This window comes from Asparagus officinalis, chromosome 9, assembly GCF_001876935.1.
Source record: "Asparagus officinalis chromosome 9, Aspof.V1, whole genome shotgun sequence".
Taxonomy (NCBI): domain Eukaryota; kingdom Viridiplantae; phylum Streptophyta; class Magnoliopsida; order Asparagales; family Asparagaceae; genus Asparagus; species Asparagus officinalis.
In genome coordinates this window covers 22,940,189-22,959,968 of record NC_033802.1, presented here as the reverse complement: position 1 = coordinate 22,959,968, position 19,780 = coordinate 22,940,189, and the positions used below count along the sequence as shown (strand labels likewise).

The following is a 19,780-nucleotide window of genomic DNA, read 5'->3' as shown; positions in this document are numbered from 1 at the left end:
ATATTACTGTTCACCAAGAGTTACTGTTTACCCGAAGCTCTTTGTTGTTTATGTGTCTCATTTTATTAATTTAGTCCTTTGCTTGGTAACTAACAATATAATTTCACCAAGGCTTAGTTTCACTTTGGTATCTCAATGTCACATTAAATAAAATTTGATTTGGAATTTTCCTGCTCTCTGTACTAAGCTATTCATAGAGATTCCTTTCATGTGTGCTGGTCTGGGGCAAGTACATCTTTTTGTGAGAAGATTTGTGGCAATCAAAAATTTTATGACTGTTGTTAATTAATCTTAATTAACTGTTAAGGATAGGGATAAACTTCTGTGATGTGGTCCTAAGATTGGAATGTTCACTTGGGGAGTTAGCCTTGCATTCGTCATCTGATGCTTGTTGTTGGCTTAAAAAAGTCTCAGCAGCCCAAGGTGCAAACTAAACTTGTCTGCCTTTTCCTTCAGTTTGTATTGATCGAATATGATATATTCTTTGCGCAAATATTTGATGTTTTTGTTTATAGTATTGTTCACATATTTACTGTTCATGTATTGTACAACACTTCGTATGTATTTGATGCCCACAAATATTTGTTATTGATCATGATCTTCTATGCTAACATATTCATGAAATAACATATGTCATCTTTTATGCTCATAGATCATGATCTTCTATGCTAACATATTTTGATAGTGATTAGAAAGAATCATTTTATAGCTCTTCATTTGACTACATGTATAATGCTTTCTCTTGAGATTTTAGGAAATGATTAGAGTTGATATAAATATGCTCTGTCAACTAATATGCCTAGTTAGAGAAGATGTGATGAATCAATGTCTTAAAAAATCAAATCAAGAGGTATATCTTATAACTTCTTTTTATATGATGAATAAAAATTATATTAAATTTAGTCCATCAAATAATTGAATTGCTATTTGGTTCCATTATCCTTATAAGATGTTTCAAATTAATCTCTCCTCTAGCTACATGTACTCTTGCCTGGAGAGACTAATTTTAAAATAACTTAATAAGAAGGGGGCCTAATGTTAACTTCAAATAATATGAAGGACTAATTATAAAATAACTTAAGAACTTGATAAATCTATACAACGCCTGCTATGCAAAGTTGTGATTCTAGACTTTGTAAAGTCTGAGAAGAATTTTAATAATCCATTGACTAAAGGTCTATCCAAAATTGTGGTTTTGAATTTATCAAGGGAGTTGGGGTTAAGCCCATAGATGAGTTCACTGACAGCGGCAACCAACCCTTATTTGGAGACGTAGTCTCAATGTTGGTTCAATGTAGTAAAAACAAGCTAGACTAGTAACACTCGTGTGAAGCATCAATCTAGATATATTTATATATCTTTATGGTAGCATCTGCTACTTCACCTTCTTTATGGTGACGATGCTCTTATGATACATCTGGTTAGGCTGAGTTTTACTCTTAATAAGTCTAACGTATGTATTATGGGGGGTATTAAATATACAGTTGTAGTACCCTTTAAGGACTTACTTACGTGAGAGGAACCGTGATGGCTGCGGTTAGGGGGGCTGGGCTAACCCCTAGAAACTCTCATGAGTTGGTTATTGTGAGCATGGCCTTGAACACTCAACCCGCTTTGCTCAATAGATAAAGACGTATTGTGTGTGTTTTTATCAATACCTGATTCAAGGGACCTGATTCAAGGGACCTAATTCAAGAGACCTAATTAAAGGCTTAGTCCATTATGTCCCTCAGGTGGTGATGAACTCACTAAGGAAAGGTTCAAAACCGAAAGCTACATCTTCCGAATTCACGATACGAAAGGTTGCCCAACCTATATGTGTTTTGTGATTTATTGATTCATTTATTAATTTTTGATTTTTTTAATCAATATTGCCTTGGGGACTGTTGGATATTTTTGGAAAAAGTCAATATTGTCTCCTAACTATCACCTATTAATTCTCTAACTAACCCCATATTTCTCTAAAAAGCTTTGACTATTTCTCCACTAATCTCTCTCCCTCTAACCAAATCCAGTAACCCACGATCTCCTCTCTATCTCTCTATAATACCCTCTTAAGCTCTCTCTTAAGAAGTGACTTCTCTCGTTTGATTCTCTTTAATCTCTCTCTCCCTGCTCACGGAACAGAAGCAAAGAAAAGAAGAGAATAGTGAGAAATAAAGAAAGAAAAGAAAAAGAAATAGAGAGAAAATTATAACGGGGAATTTGTGCTACTATTTTATCGATAGTGTTATTTTGGGCAACCTTCTTCATCTGAGCAGAAGCTTTGTGCTCTTGCTCGAGTACGGAGGCCGGCTGTTTTCAGGGGCTTTTACCGCTAGGGGGGAGGGAACCATTTGTGCCAAAGCGATAGACGGGTTCTTAATTTTCTATGGCAGTGATTACACGACTGCTCCCTTAAAGCCTGATTTTTCTTATCTCTTACTTATTTAATTCGGATTTTATTTTATGCTATAATCTTGATTTACAGGTAATTTCCAACACTACTCTCTTAATTTCTTAGATAATTAAGCAAAGAAGATTCTTCACAATAAATCAGGGGCAAGCTATGAGCCTATAAGACTGCTATCAATTTATATTAATTAGGAGGAAGTCCTCTAGCAAAACTTTGCCTCTAGCTAGTTACAATTGTTCAGTTTGTAAGTAGTAAATGGGTTAGTGGAGTATTTGTTAGAATAATAGAAACTGAAGAATGCTTGAACATAAACATCTTTTCTGAGATATCTTTTTGAATTTTATCTCAAGAACATGCTTATGCTCGAACTATATTTGACTGGATATAAACTAGGCGTTGTTAAGGGGGAAAAAGATCCAAAATATATTAGACAAATAGAAAATAGCATATAATATTTAAAAGTGTGAATTTTATTGCTAGAAAATGTATGAAATTTTGTCGTAGTTTATGCAAAATTCATTGTTCTTTTTGGATTGAATATTGTTTAGGTTAGTTTGGGTTTCTTTGCTTGTGAAATAAATATCTTGATACAATTGAATGGCGCTAGATGGAAAATCATCAAAATGCCATTAGCTACTTGGATAAGGATCCTATAATCAACTTGATATTTATAGACTTAGTTGAAGAGGAGGTTAGAAAGGGAACGAGACAAGGAACTAGTTTGAAAATAGAGGCATGGAGACATGTGTTGAATAAGTTCAATGAAAAATCAAAATTAACGTACACGGTGAAATAATCGACCCAAATTATTGCGATACCTTGAGGAAGGATTGGATTATTTTCGAGCAACTAATAAAAGGAGATCAGGATGGGGGTGGGATGCGACCAAACACACAACAGATGCTCGTAACGAGTGGTGGAACACCGAAATCATGGTACTTTACACTTTTTGTTCATAATCATTTTGATAATTTATTCACTTCTATATTGACTTTATGATGGCATTGATGATGTTTAATTGAATTTTTTTTTTTTTAGGAAAATAAGAAGTTCAAACGTTTGGGCAAATAGATTTGTCTCTTTATTGGTTCTATTATGATGCTCTATTTACGGATTTAGTCGCGATTGCTGAAAGGGCAATGGCACCACATCAAGTACACAGAATAAACCAAGGTTCTTATGCTTCGTCACCAGAGTATGATACAATATGGATTGCCAAGCATGGTTTAACTGGAGAATACATTTGTCAAAGAAGATTTAACTAATTTTATTTCCTTTCCTTCATGTTAAAAAATCAAAGGTGAAATTTTGAATAGGGGACCTATAACATTTTAAGTAGTATGTGCAACCCATATTTTTGATAAAAACATTGTACTGTTCCACATCTTGGATTGCATGATTCGGTTTAATTATTTATTTTAATTGAATAATTTTCATATTATGTAATAATAAAATTAATAATTTTTTAATAATAGTGTTAGTTAGATATGAATTAACTAAATACTGTCAACATTAGCAATTAAGATAAAAAAATAATGTGATATATACAAATATATTTTAATTAGTTAAATATTTTCTTATTGTAAAGTCTAAAATATTATTAAATTTGTTAATTAATTTATTAATAATTATTATTTTGTTAATATGAAATTAATTAATCTCAATATTACTAATTAATTATCACCAATAATGTAATATATAAAAATATCTTAATCAAAATATATGTTTAAATATTATGAGATAACTAATTTTTAATTACTTAATTAATTATTTTATTTATGATGATATTTTATGAATATGAATTTAATTAATCAATCTCAATATTATTAATTAATAATCATAATTAATTTTAACTAATTAATTTTAAATTAATTACTTTTTGAAAATAATTAATAAATATTAATATTTAATTGTATGATTAATATAAAATAAATTAATTAGTCATAATATGGAGTTATAATAATATATTCTTTTTTGTCATTTGGCATGTAACAGAGCCTTATAAGTTATTGTTTTATAAACACATAACTACTTGTATATTTTTATAGTTAAGGGGTTTATCAAACAACGTATCTTATTTTCTTACATACTTATGAGGAGGTTTGAGAAAAAAATAATAAATAACTTATAAGGATTTAAAAAATAAGTAGTAGCCAAACATGATCTAACTATTTTATTTTGTAAAAACAATCTACGCGCATGATTATTCCGATGGAAACCATACTCGGTATATTGCAACATCCACTGATCAAAGTGCCCAATAACAACCTCATGCATGCGATCATTTGGATACATGATCACAGACCAAACAATATATTTCTTGAAACTATATATATTGCACATTTAACAACTTTAGTCACTGGATTATAATCTGTTACAAAAGTCGGATTACAGAAAAACTTGCATCTTTATCAAACAATAAGCAAAAGTGTTACTTAAAGCATGAATTAAACAAGTGACACAGCTAACAACATAGCTTATTGCATGTGCTTGGAAGTAGTTTATGTATAAAAAGTACTTCTTTGTACAAAATTATTTCTAGCTAGACGTCTGCATAAACATCATATACTCAAAACCTAGTGTAAATTTGCATTTGGTTCAATATATGTTCAAAGTTGTCATTGGATTTCTCTATCGGATGAGTGTGCATTCCCTCGTAAGTCGTTACTACAACCCCTTCGTCTTTTGATAGCCTTTGAACTTGCTTCTTCACATTGCAGCCTTGATAAGTGCACCTATAATAGCTTCTGCAAGATTAACCAACATAAGCTAGATAATAATGGCAATATAAGGATGACAATTTGTGATTGAATTTTTTTTAGCATGAGAATAGTTCGTGTTAGATTCATATGATCTCTAAGAAAATGGAGACTATATTATCTTCATTCAAAATCGTCTGCGTATCATTTAATTGACTATTATGATATATTTGAACAAAAAAAAAGGGTCACGAAGATTTTGATGATAGTTATATTTAGAAAGAATCATAACTACTTTATATATATATCAACATTAACATGTAAGAGTGAAATAGAGTGCAAATGATCTTTTACAGTTTTTTTTTTTTTTTGGTCAATAAAAAAATTTATTCATTTACCAATGAGAGAAATGTATATACATCAAGATCTCAAGCACTGAGAGATCAAAAACCTGAATACACTGTATACAAAGTCTTCAAGAAATCATCAAGAACTGACAGGTTACAAAGATTGCAACCAGTGCCGAAACTCCTCCTGAACTTGTGAATTGAGAACAGCAGATAGAATGTCCATCTTAATTCTCTTAATCAATTGAGTAGCAGTTCTAATCTCCTGTTGAAAGATTCTGAGATTTCTCTCAGTCCATATATTGTAGATTGCTGCCGTAAATGCCATTCTTCTGATTCCCTGTTTGAATCCTTTTCCTCTTAACTTTGTACAAAACCACTCCAAGATAAGATCCCACTCACATGATTTCCAGGTAAATTGAAGCCAACTCATTATGCCATTCCAGACCTCAGAAGAGTAATTACAGGAAAAGAATAGACGATTTCTGTTTTCCAGTTCAGTTCCTGAGCACAAGTAGCATGAACCGTCAATTGTTAACCCTCTCTTCATCAATCTGTCCTTAGTAAGTAATTTGTTCAAGACAGCAAGCCAACTTATAAAAGAATGTTTAGGATAGCACAATTGATCCCAAACAGTATAATGCCATGGCACTTGCTGAGAAACTGGTAACAAATCATGGTATAAAGCTGAGATATGAAACTTTGTATTCCTGTAGCAAACATTCAACAATTGTAACAGATTATTAATCCCACCACAAGAGAGAGCAGCTCTATCTCTTGCTTTGATCATTTGTTTCCACATCCAGGAGTCACTACTTTTAGCTGTCACATGCCATATATCATTTCGTCTCAAGTAAGTCCCATGAACCCACTTGATCCAAAGAGACTCCTTATTTGAATGGATTTGCCATAGGATTTTTAAGGTTGCCGCCAAATTCCAAGATGTAGCAGAGTAGACACCTAAACCTCCTCTCTTTCTATCCATACAAACATTAATCCAAGCAACAAGAGGCATTTTAGAGGATTGATTGGTTTTTCCCCATAAGAAATCCCTACATAGCTGATCAATTTTGCGGGTAACTTTGATAGGAAGAGTATAGTTGGATGACCAGTAAACTTGAACACCCATAATAATACTCCTAATGACTTGAAGCCTTCCCGCATAGGTAAGATTATTGTGCTTCAACCAGTTTTGAAGTTGGCCTGAAACTCTGTTAATAAGAGAGCTACAATCCTCATAGGAAAGCTTTTTGCATACTAAAGGAACACCAAGATATCTGACTAGAAAAACACCCTCCGTGAAACCCAGGTGATTTATGATAGAGGCTTTAATATTATCATCAACACCACCAAAAAAGATTGAGCATTTGCTAGCATTTGCCTCCAAACCAGAGATTTTGCTAAAATTTTCAACACACTGGTGCAGTTTTCCCACAGAGTATATATCACCTCTACTAAAGAGAAGTAAATCATCAGCGAAGATCAGATGAGTAATTTTGAACTTACCACACCTGGGGTGAAATTTGAAGAGTTTATCATGCTTGAGCAAATCTAAATCCCTCGAGAGATATTCCATTCCCAAAATAAAAAGATAGGGGGAGAGAAGATCCCCCTGTCTAAGACCACGCTCACCCTTGAAATAGCCATGAAGTGAACCATTGATGGAAATAGAAAATTTAGGGCTAGTTATGCAGGACATGATCCAGTTAATCATCACTGTAGGAAAGCCCAAGCCCTTGAGCATATCATTCAAAAACTTCCAACTGATAGTATCAAATGCCTTCTTAATATCCACATTTAACATAACTCTTGAGGAAATATGCTTCTTGCTGTAGTCTTTGGCTAACTCATGTGCTAACAAGATATTACTTGTTATTTGTCTTCCTTTGACAAAAGCATTTTGGGCTTCATTCACCAAGAAACCCATAACTGATTTTAACCTATTTGCTATGATCTTAGATATAAACTTGTACAGACAGTTACAACAGGAAATAGGTCTGAAATCAGATGGATTTTTAGGGCATGACACTTTAGGAATAAGTGTTATAGAAGTAGAATTAACCATACCCAATAACTTGCCAGATTTAAAAAATTCCTCAATGGCAAGAGTGACTTCATATCCCACAATTGACCATGCTGATTTGAAGAATGATACACCATATCCATCCGGACCAGGTGATTTGTTCTCAGGCATGGAGAATACTGCTTCTCTAATTTCCTCTTTGGAGATAGGTTTTGAAAGAATTCTGACTTGAGAGACTGTCAAACAGGGACCTGATTTGATAGTTTGTATATCTGGTGTTAATGTACTAACCTCCTTTCCCATAAGATTCTTATAATAAGATACAAATTCATTCGCAATATCATCTCCATCAGTTAACTTTTGACCCAAATTATTGTAGAGAACCAGAATCTTGTTTTGATTCCTTTTCAGTTTAATCATTGAATGGAAAAACCTGGTACATTTGTCACCTTTGATGTTCTAATTAATCCTGGCTTTCTGTTGAAGGAAGGACAATTCACATTCAACCAGTCTATTGTAAACTGTTAAGCATTCATTTTCTTTGTTAATGTATGACTGGCTGAGAGGATTAGTCTGAAGAGTTTCCTGTGCTTCATCTAGAGCTTGTTTTGCTCTTGAAACTTGCTCACTAATATTGCAGAAATGCCTCTTGTTTAAATCCTTGAGAACACCTCTCAAATATTTCAGTTTAGTGCACACAGAGTATATTTTGAAACCAGCAACATTAGACTACCAAATGCTAGCAACAGCAGGGAGAAATTTTTCATGTTTAATCCACATATCAAAGAATTTAAAAGGCCTTTTACCCTGCACACAATCCTCATAAACTGAAACAAGAGCTGGAGAATGATCTGAAAAGTTTGGGGTGAGGAATTCAACTTGACTAGAGTTGAAATTATTCAACCATGCATCATTTACCAAGGCCATGTCCAACCTGCACCAAATTCTTGAAGATGAGTCTTGTTTGTTGCTCCAAGTATAAAGACTGCCTATAGTTTTCAAATGATTAAGCTTGCAGTCAACTATAAATTCTCTGAAATCATTTAGATCATTGTCAGAGAGTAGAGAGCCTCCTAATTTTTCTTCATTGCTGATCACTGAATTAAAGTCCCCACACAAAAGCCAAGGTGAGTTTCCAACTGATTGGTAAATATCCTTTAAATCAGCCCATAAGACTTTCCTGGCAATCATTTGATTAAATCCATAAATTGTAGAAATGACACCATCAAATCTCCCATCCAAAGATTTGACTGAGCATGTGATGAATTGATCAGAGAAATGAATCATATTAACATCTAAAATATTAGGATTCCATAAGATCAGAATTCTTGTTTTCCTGTCATGACTAGAGTTGGATAGCCAATTCCAGCCATTTACCACTTTATGGACAACTTTAGGAAGTTTACTAGCTTTAATCTTTGTCTCCAGCAAAGCCAAATAAGAGAGGTGATATTGAGCTATAAATTGTTTCACCAAATGTTGCCTAGAGGACTTATTCAGTCCCCTAACATTCCAGAATGAAAAATTCATTAATGAAATGAAACCCCTCTATTGCTATTAGAGGGGTCAGTAACCAAGGTCTCTAGATGAGCAAAAGGGTTGCCAGGACTAAAACTCTTTAGCTTCTTCTTTTGAATTATATACCATGAATTATCAGATGCACTTAGTAAATTCTGCACTTGCACAGGCTCAATGACAGAACCTCTATTAGCAAGTATAGCTTTATTGCCATTGACATCTCCTTGTACATGACCATATTTAGAATGTGCAAATCCAGGCTGCTGATGAGTGGAAAGGTGCCCAACATGTGTCATTTGTTCAACATTCTCCCCAGCTTCAAATCTACTATCTGACTGTGAAACGTGCACAACATGCATAGACTCCTGTTCACTAGAGCCTCGAACTTCAAATCTGCCATCAGCCTTCAAAACATTCCCCACTAGCACAGGTCCTTGTTTAGAGCTGTTATCAGCCTTTAAAACATGCACAACATGCACAGGCTCTTGCACTGCAGAATTCCCTGTGTTTGTCTTTAAAACATTATGCACTGATATCTGATTTATACTCTCATCCACTTTAGTTGAAACAAATGGGTTTATAGCATCATTCACATGGCCCTGGGAGAGGGTCTTTCCAATATTGTGCTTAGGTACCCATTTTTGGACTCTAGAATTCCTTTTACAGAAAGATGTGTCATGACCAACATTTTTACACAAATCACACCACCTAGGCTTGTATTCATAAATCACCTTTTGCTTGTAATGCTTCCCATTTGGTCCCTGAATTGTTGTTTGATCAGGGAGAGGAGAGGGCATAGCAACTTCAACCAGAATTCTTGCATAGGCCAACCTCTGCCTGTTGGCAGTAAGTTTGTCAGTAGTGATGGGTTTGCCTATTACACTGACAATCTTGCTGATACTTTTCCGATTCCACAAATTTAATTTCAATGCTGGTAGTTGAATCCATAAAGGGTATATACACTCATCAGTTCTACCAATATCCTCTTCAATAGACCACGGCTTCAAGAGGATAGGTCTGGAGCCAATAAACCAGGGACCCAAGCTAAGGATATCATTCATCTCCTCATTATTTTTGAATTTGAATAGAAAGAGACCAGCCTTAAGGAGACAAATTTCAGGAAAGTGAGGCCAAACTTTCCTAATATAATTCTCCATAGCTTTATATCTAATGTTTAATCCCATCACCTGACCAATTAGAGAGAAATTCCACAAAGAAGCACCCACATTCCATTCTTCTTCATCAAAAACAACTTCATCTTTATTCTCAGAATGCACAAAATTTAGAACCATACCACTACCAGGTTTCCTATTATCTGAAAAAAAGACTAGACCAGCTCCTGACAGGCTTTTGAAGATCTTGAGTAGAATTTTTGAGCTTTTCTTGATCATTAGTTGAATCATTAGCTTTGTCTAATGGAGGAAATTCAGCGCTGGCAAACTCATTTAAGCCTTTATTTCTCTCTTTCAAACTCAAAGAAACAGATTCCTTATTCATTATAAAATTGATCTTTTACAGTTTTAGATGCATTTTCATACTAAAAATAACTTTCCCACTTTCAATTTGAACTTGCCAAAACACCTCATATAAAGAAACACATTTTACATATTACTGTTACGGATGTATGCTTCCACTTTCACGAAAAAAGATAACCAATTAAGGGGAAAAAAGAAGGGAAAAAAGATAATTTTCTTTCACTTCACTCTCCACTGCCAAACACACTTATAGCTCATGCACCTATAGCGCGTGTGCTTAAACGGGCAGGCATCTACTATAGCATAAAGGACTTCATCTAGACATCTACAAGGGAGATACTTGATAAGCTAAAGTTGGAAAAGCATAAGAAAGGACCTAGAGAAACTACAGCTATTTATAGTTGTCAATGAGCAAAATTGACTCACATGTTGCCACAGCATTAGTATATGAATGTCAAAAAAGAATTTAAGTAATTTGGTTAATACCGCATTTTCTCAAATCATATTCTTTCTCCTCAGCAAATCACTTGCAAAGCTATTAAGTTTCTTACTTTCTGGCTAGGTGCATCCACCTCTAAGAAGTCGATCAAGATGAAGCACTCCCTTCGCTCCTCTGGACTGCTGGATATTTTGGCATCGGGCGAAGACAGCATCAGGTCTTCTTGACAGGGGTGCTCCTGCCTCTTCCTCAGAAGGAATTTTGTTTTTTGCTTAGTTCCTTTTGTCATCTATATGTTCATCCTTTTTATTTTTGCTCTTTTGGTTTTTTCTGTAGCAGCACCTAGTTTTCTCCCTATGATTTAGCATATCCTCCAACTCGGAGCTAGCCCTAAATCATCTGTAGAATACTAATTTTGTACGTTCTTTATCTCAGTATATAATAGTTTTATGATAGGGCTTTCAGCCCTATTTTACTTCAAAAAAAAAAAACTTGCATTGTATTAAACACTCATAAAAAATAATATAGACCAAAAAAACTCATCTATGACTCGCAATGTCGAGATATTAAAGTAGAAAAAGGCAAAAATAACGCCGGTTTGTGTTTTGGATCTAAGATGTTTTTGAAAGTATGTGAGTTTACAAATAAATTGGGGTTTTGGGTTTATAGCAAAAAACCTCTTTATATGGTCCTTTATTATATTGTTATATTGTTATATTATATTATTGGAGTTGTTGAGCATTTTAGATTTCTGATTAATTTTTAAAGTGGGTGAGCTTAAAGAAAATTGAGCTAGCTTATTGGGTTTATAAATAAAAATTTTATTTATTTATTGTTACTTTTAACCACAGTGAACTCGCGTTGCGAAGTTGTGTAAAGTTTTAAGCCCATGGAGCATTATGTATTTGAGATGGATCTTTGAAGTGGTGGACTTCAAAGCAAATTGAGTTAAAACATTGGATTTGTAAACAAAAAATATATTAACTCATAGTTTCTTTTTAAGAGTGAGTTTCACAATACCCCCCTAAACTTTGGGGGTTGTTGCACATAACCCCTGTTGACGTTAAATAATCAAACGGTCAAATATATTGGGGGTGAGGTTGATTAGGGGCCACTCACTTCTTCGAATATCTGGTTTGAATTGAGTAGTTTCAGCCTGCACTAGTAGCAACTCGTGAGAGGACGGGGCTTGGTTCCCCGTTTTACCTCCGGCGATCAAGTCAATTGATGAATTTGAGTGGGAAAATGAAGAACTGTGTATGTTCTTTACTGTAGTGTAGTATAATTATCAAATATTGCTTAAAAGATCATATCCTCCTCATGTTGAGAATAGTATCTCTATTTATATTAGTGCTGAAAGGATAGAACGCTCATTTCGGACGAGCACAGCATGACGGCAATTAAGTATTGCCTAGCGGTTGTGTCAGCATCTACTTTACAGATGTCGGCCGGCGAGTGAAGGAGAGATCACCTCAGCATTTAATGTGAAGTGATCGGAGGCATGACGGTACTAACATAGTCCAATGAGTCATAAAAATTATCGGGGCTAGACGTATGATGGCGCCTGCCATGTGACGCTGACGTGCTATCAGCGAGAGATGCTCGAGGTTGAAGTCATCCTTTAGCTTGGCCGAGAAGTAACACCTTTTGAGTCGACTTCGTGAGGCGTCGAATACCTACTTGAGTGGGCTCATAGCGAGTCATTTGCGACAAGAGGGCTGACAAGTATCGCCATTCAGGTCGACATAAGAGGATGTTAACTTGGCGAATCAGCTAAGTTGGGATTCTTCATCCTGACCGTCAATCTGATTTGAGTAGTGCATGTAGAAGGACATTTGTCTGTTGCTGGCAAAGGGTTGTACTTTTGCGATAAAATAGCATAACAGTTGGCCCCTTTCGGTTGGAGTCGGCTTAGGTCACAGTACTATTCCTGAGGCGTCTCTTCATCCTGGTAAGGAGTCGATTGGGGTGGAAGACGGCATCGATGGGAGAGCTGAAACTCCGTCGTACCAGATGGAGAATGGTGCTAACGGGAGGATTTTGGAGGATATGCCAAGTGTTGGCATACACCAAGCTCTCCAGGCTTGTTTAGCTCGGGGGACTTTGCTGGAGCACGCCCTATTCAATCGACTTGAGCATTCCCTAGAATGCTAAGCAGGGCTAGCTAAGGAGAAGTCGGTCAAGGAAGAGGCAGAGAAGAGGATCATTGTCTTAGAGGTCGAGTTAGCTTACAAAGAAGGCGCTTGGCGCCGGAATTTGGATGAGAAGGAAGAGCTCCTCAAGAGCTTTCGAATCTAGTTCTCCAAGTAGGTGGGGACCATCAAGGACTTTCAAAGGGAGATGGTTCATCTACAGGCGGTGGTGGAGTTCGAGAAGTATCACAGGACAACGGCTGAGACAAATGCTCGATCAAGTCACCTATCTGTTGAGAAGATGAGGAAGGACTTTGAAGAGGTGCAATCAAAGCTTCGGGCGTCCATGACCCTTGTCCAAAAGCTGGAGAACAAACTCATTCATCTGGATTCGGAGCAGCATAAAAAGAAGATGGTCGACGACTGGCGTCATGGTTCTATAGGGAAAGCCGAGGTGGCCTTAGCATGTAAGGCCGGAGTTGACTACTTCACTTCTCTAGTGCCTCGCAACTCTCATCCTACTCCAGATCGGTTCTATCCTTTCTACGTCTCCTGTTGTCTCGATTTGTTGAAAGATATCGAGAAAAGTGGAGGCGTGTTAGATTTATCAGCAAGTGACGATGAGGTCGAGACTTTTGCTGGGGCCCCTAGGAATCTTCTACACCTGCTACCACCAGGAGACTGCCAAGTCCAACTTCCAAATGTGGTCAAGAGCTTTGAAGACCTTCATTTCTCTTCTTTTTTTTTTTGTAGAGAAGTTTGTATTAAAGTTTACTCTTATTGAATAAAAATTAACTTTTGTCTCCATTCTTGAGCTTGCCTTCATTGTTTATATTCTTTTAGCTTTGTAGCTTTGTTCTTGTCTAAATGTTGGCTTAAGTGAGTTAGTTATAATGTATCGACCCGTGCTGGGGACTTATGACAACTAGTTTACTTGATGCCTTAGATTGGCTGAGCGTCTAATTGACCAGAACTTGACAGATGATTGCTTAAGTTTTTAGATCAATTAAGTATTGGTCATACACTTAATATTCATACCTTAAGCTTATGAATATCTTTTTTGGCAGAATGGCAATCCTGAGGTTGGGTGCATAGGTCTTACGTAGGTGTCTAGATCTTCATAATCCCCATATGGTCGAAGAGCAGCTGTGGGAGTCAACCATAGGGTTGTGCCTTAGATTTATTCCTGATAAGGTACCAATGGCTTAAAAATCCTACTCGGAAGTCGAACGCTAGTCTTAAGAGAGTCGACTAGGTCTTTCCTTCCCCTAAGGCTGAGAGACTGTGAGAGTCGACCAAAACGTTATGCCTTGGGTTTATTCCTGACAAGGTACCAAGGGCTTGAAAATCCGACTCGAAAGCTGAACACCTAGGCTCGAGAGAGTCGATTAGGTTTTTCCTTCCACTAAGGCCGAGAGATGATTGTGGAAGTCGGCCAAAAGGTTGTGCCTTCGGTTTATTCCTAATAAGGTACAAGGGCTTGAAAATCCGACTAGGAAGTCGAACGCTTAGGCTTGAGAGAGTCGACTAGGTCTTTCCTTCCCCTAAGGCCGAGAGACGACTATGAGAGTCGGCCAAAAGGTTGTGCCTTAGGTTTATTCCTGATAAGGTATAAAGGATTGAAAATTCAACTCGGAAGTCGAACGCCTAGGCTCGAGATAGTCGACTAGATCTTTCTTTCCCTTAATGCCGAGAGACAACTGTGGGAGTCGGCCAAAAGGTTGTTCCTTGCGTTTATTCCTGATAAGGTACCAAAGGCTTGAAAATCCAACTCGAATGTTGAACGCCTAGGCTCGAGAGAGTCGACTAGGTCTTTCCTTCCCCTAACCGAGAAATAACTATGGGAGTCAGCCAAAAGATTGTGCCTTAGGTTTATTCCTGATAAGGTACAAAGGGCTTGAAAATCCGACTCAGAAGTCGAACGCCTAGGCTCGAGAGAGTCGACTAGGTCTTCAGCCATAGTGAAGCTTTGATCCCTGCGAGATAAGAGTTAATTCATATTTTAATTAGATTTCACCAGTTCTAAAATTTACATGATCATTAAAAATATCCATTGTAGGCATCTGATGCTCAAAGGGGGTTGAACCACTTGTGATCTTGCTTTGTATCTGTTTCAAAGGTAGTTTTGTAATAGATGAGGCTGCCAGTATAAAACCTCTTTAGTTGGATTTTGCTTGCTTTCTTTATAGTGGAGTACTCAATGATAGATGAAGATGAGTCGAAACTCTATTTTCCATCTAATTTGCCAAGGTTCTTTTTGAGTCTGAATCTTCAGTAAGGCATTGAAGGTGGATGGTTGGCATATCGGCTTTTAGCAAAAGAAACAACTCAGATGCCATGAATCATGTTGAATGACGTTTTCTAAGACGGGTTCGTGAGGGTTGGGGGCACGACCAGAAGCTACATGGTACCCTTTGCGGTATAAATACTCTTGGAGAGAGAATCCACCAATCGGTATTGTACTCCTTGGAAATAATAAACCGTAGCGGTTTCCTCGAATGAGCTTCGGGAGCATTGGGGCTAGACAATACTGTGAATGGAGAATTCTCCCTTATGGGGATCATGTGGGTCGCATGATTCGACCATTAGAGCTTAGGAAACTTTAGTAGTGCAGACGTCAATTGAAGGATAAGGTCATTCTTCTTGAGAAGACAATCAGTTGACAAGCCCTAAACTTTTCCCGCAATCTCATCCCTGATATATGGGAGTTCCCTTCAAAAAGTCCTCATGATCCAAGACAGCTATCACTGACTTAATCACTGCTCCTATGCTCATATGAACTATTGCTGGTTAGAGGTTAAGTGATATTTGGCCTTATCAGATCCTACGTTCTGGCCAAAGTTATTCTGTGATGGCGATTAGAAGCCAGGGTTGCTTTTAAAGAAAGACAACCACTATTATGGTGTGTCTTCTTCTGGAGGGTTTTTAGAGGGGCCGAAGGTCATTCTACCATCTAGCAGATGGTGTGCTTGGCAAACACTTCCCAGATAAGTCGCTGAGGCCTTCGAGGACTACACCTATGTTGACTTCTCTTAGCCAAATCTAACCCTCCTTAGCTTGAATGATCCAACACCTGACTTCATTTAGCTTGGATGATGCAACTTCGATGTTGTTCTTCAGGGTGGATAGAATCGAACCATTGTTCAGAACTTGGCATGTCTTCTTGAAAAGGAAAAGAGGCCCTACGGTGGGTGCCAAACTATTGATGCTAAATATTACACAGCCAATTAAAGTCACAGAGTTTATATAAAAAAAAGAGGAGGGTTCGCTTTCTTCTTCGACTCTATGCCGGATTCTGGAATTAGGATGGTCGAGCAATGTGCACACAAAGAGTCGTAAGAGGGTGGGGATGAGTTCCCCCGTGATACCTCCAATGATGAAATCAGTTGATGAACTTGAGTGAGGTTAAAGAAGAATTGTGTGTTCTTATTTTTATACAGTGTGTGCTTTAGGGGATTTTTGATTGCGAACCCTGGGCTATGGTGAATAGCATATGTATTTATAGGGGATGCCAAGGGCAGATTGGTCTTTTTGATCATGCAAATGGCGGTGACAAAGTGTGAGCTGGAAGGTGAGTCATCCTTTGCTCTACATGTGTCGGCTAGCGACTGGAGGGGAAGTCACTTCGCCATGGGAGAGGGTGTCTCCGCATATTCTGGGAAGTGATTGAGAGCGTGGCAGGAGGCACGCTGGCATACTGAATCATCCCTCGCTTTATAGGTGTCGGCTGACGACTGGAGGGGAAGTCACTTCGGCATGGGAGAGGGTGTCTCTGTGTTTTCTAGGAAGTGATTGAGATCGTGGCAGAAGGCACGTGGACAGATGACAAGTCATGGAGACCATTAGGCTAAAATCAGGATAACATTTGTTCGATGTGGACTGAAATATTGACATATGCTCTGGGGGAGAGGCTTGAGGCTGGGTTCGAGTCCTCAACTTAGCCGACAACAGGGAATGTCCCTCAAGTCGTCTCCGAGAATTGCCCAGTGAGTGATCGAGTGCCCTAAGTGGGTCGTCCTCGGCGATAGGGTCGATTGATCCTGCCTTTCGTGTCGACGTGAAAGAACGTCGACTTGATGAGTTGGCGGGGTCGAGACCTTTGTTGGTATTGGGCCGCTTAAGTGAGTTAGACGTTATTTTGCTAGGACTCTTATTATATCATTTTGCAAATGTCTGTATCTTGGGTGAGTGAACACCATAACAACTTTAGATTTGCAGATGAAAAATCATAGTAAAAGTTTAGAAGTGGGTGTGTTTGAAAACAAATAAGATTGAACTTTGGGTTTCTAGCAATAAAATTAAATGACACTGAGATTTTGGTTTGTAGGAAACAAGAACTCATCTACAATGCATAATGTGACAATTCTCTCAATATTATTTCCGGTGTAAGAGTGATTTCGAATGTGTGAGGCTTTACAAATAAATGTGGGTAAAACTATAAATTAATAGGTGATGAATTGTAGTAAAAGTTTTAAAGTGGGTGGGCTTGACAACAAGTTGGGTTGAAGTAGGCATGTCCATCCTAACCGGCCCGGTCCGAAAAATCGGGCCCGGGCCTGAGCGGCCCGAGCTCCAGGTCGGCCCGATTTTCTTTAATTTTTAATTTTTTTTACTTTTTTTAAAATTTTCAATAAACCAAAGTAAAAAATAAACATAATTTTGATAAAAAATTATATTATTAATCATTTATAATTATGTAATTTACAAATATAAAAAATTATAGAAATTAAAATGATAAAATAATATTAAATAATTGTAGAATTTATAGAAACAGACAAAATTAGAAACAGTGCATAGCTATAGTACTAACCCCAATTGTTTTAGTATATAGATAAATAAAGATAAATTTTTCATATCTAAATAATTGTATATATTCTCTTACGAGAAAGAGCCATCTTCTAGAAGTCTCAATTTACGATCAACCTTTAATAGTTTCTAGCCAAAATAGTATTCAAGTTTTGACCAACCATTCTCTAAGTGCACCCCACCCCGGCGTAATATAGCTTAATCTCTATATATACAAAATCAATATATAAGAGCTTTTACAAGAAGAAATGGTTACGGAACCATGCATGTAAATTATATATGGATCAACGAACCCAATCTTGAAACATCTAACCTAGCTAACATTGAGCAAACTGATTTATAATTTGTGCAAAATTTGATGTACTTTAAGTAGTTTTACTCATGGCTGGTGCATAGATATATGGTGCAGTGAAAAATAGCTACAAAGTCGCATGTAAATTGAACTACCGGCTAGTTTTATAATAAAAAAGAGGATAAACGTGCGTGGAAACTTTGTGGGTTATAACTTATTGTGCATTGAATCAATCTTTCTAGAAAATAAGTTTATCTTCGAAAAATTATCTACTATCTTCTGATTAAGCTTAAATTCTCATCAAAATTTTAGCCTATCATCACTTGATGCTTGCTAACCCCCGTGCAGAATCACAACTTGAAAAAGAAAATGATAACTATAGCCGTTCGCACGTATCCTCCACTTCCATAAATCACACTACTCTTATAACAGTGATGAGTGGCCAAGGGAATAAGAGGTGCTAAACCTTCCTTGGAAACTTTTGGTTCTTTATGATACCTCTCTTTAATTATTTAATTACCAAAATTTTACATGTTACTCTAAACTAAGAAAATAAAATATTAAATATATTTTTGCTTTAGATTTATAATTCATTCGTGTAACGAAGATCATAATTAGAAAAGGGAAGTGATAACTATAATGGTGCAAGTAATTATATCCTCTACTTCTATAAATCACACACATATAAGAAAATCCAAGAGAATGAAAAGTTCTAAAACCTTGGAAACTTATTGTTCTTCACTGCCTTCTGTCCATACTTCCTCCACCGATACCCATCATCAAGAACATCAACCTGACTCCTCGTCTGAAACGCATACCGAGCCCTCCTCTCCTTGTTCTCCCCCTTCATCTTCTTTCTTGCCTCGCATCCATTCGACTCAAGAACAAGGCTATCTTTGTTTCCACCATCAATATTATGATAATTATCCTTCACCTCTTGCCCGAGCTCACTTGTAGTGTTGTTGTTATAGAGTTGTGGGTTGAATAATAAGGGATAATTCTCCATTAGACAGTGAAGAAGAAGAAGATGGTGGTGGTGGATTTAAAGGAAGAGAAGATGTGATGGAAGTGGAGGAGAATGTATAAAGGTAAGGAGGCGGCTAAATATGGTGATGTTAAAAGGTCCAAGTCTCGTGAATATTGGTATTCTGAGGGAGGCTGATGGCTACCTTTCTTGGTATCGTAAACGGCACGTAAATGAATATTGGGTAATGTAAGTGGTGGATATGTCATGGGATCAAGGAAACTATGTAGTCATGGACTTACGCACAAAAAATTGTGTCATCATATATCTTTTGGTATTATTGAATGTAAAATTGTTGACCGATAGATTTTATTTGAACATTAAAAGGGCTTCGTTAATTTGATGATTCTACTTAAAATTGATTTAATGTAACAAAACCAGTTTATGTTGTGGCTCTCGTTATATCATATCATAGCATATCATATCATGTCATACTTCCTTTAAAAGTATAAGTTTGGGAAAAGCTTTTTATGATCAATATTATCTTTCACTATTTTGAATATTTTATTAAAATATTAATTTATCCTAATCATAATTATACCCTATCCTAATCTTAAGTAAACTACTACAGGTCAACAATTAAAAAAATAAGATAAAGAAAATACAAGAAACAGCTCTACCATTTTAGTT

The 19,780-nt window shown here is 36.6% G+C and overlaps 1 protein-coding gene and 1 long non-coding RNA gene across 2 annotated transcripts in view; one reads left to right on the top strand and one right to left on the bottom strand.

The window, feature by feature from the left end:
* LOC109824398 overlaps positions 1–11,325 on the top strand; it is a 12,863-nt gene extending 1,538 nt beyond the window's left edge. The window contains exons 2-3 of the long non-coding RNA XR_002242626.1: positions 313–423; positions 11,020–11,325. This is a non-coding gene — a long non-coding RNA (uncharacterized LOC109824398). The remainder of the gene's footprint in view (positions 1–312; positions 424–11,019) is intronic.
* LOC109824397 (probable WRKY transcription factor 75) lies at positions 4,503–19,212 on the bottom strand. Its single transcript, XM_020390989.1, has 2 exons — positions 18,846–19,212; positions 4,503–5,142 (listed from the first exon to the last, which is right to left on the bottom strand). Exons 1-2 carry the CDS (start codon positions 19,130–19,132, stop codon positions 4,965–4,967), a joined length of 465 nt encoding a protein of 154 aa, XP_020246578.1. The 5' UTR covers positions 19,133–19,212; the 3' UTR covers positions 4,503–4,964.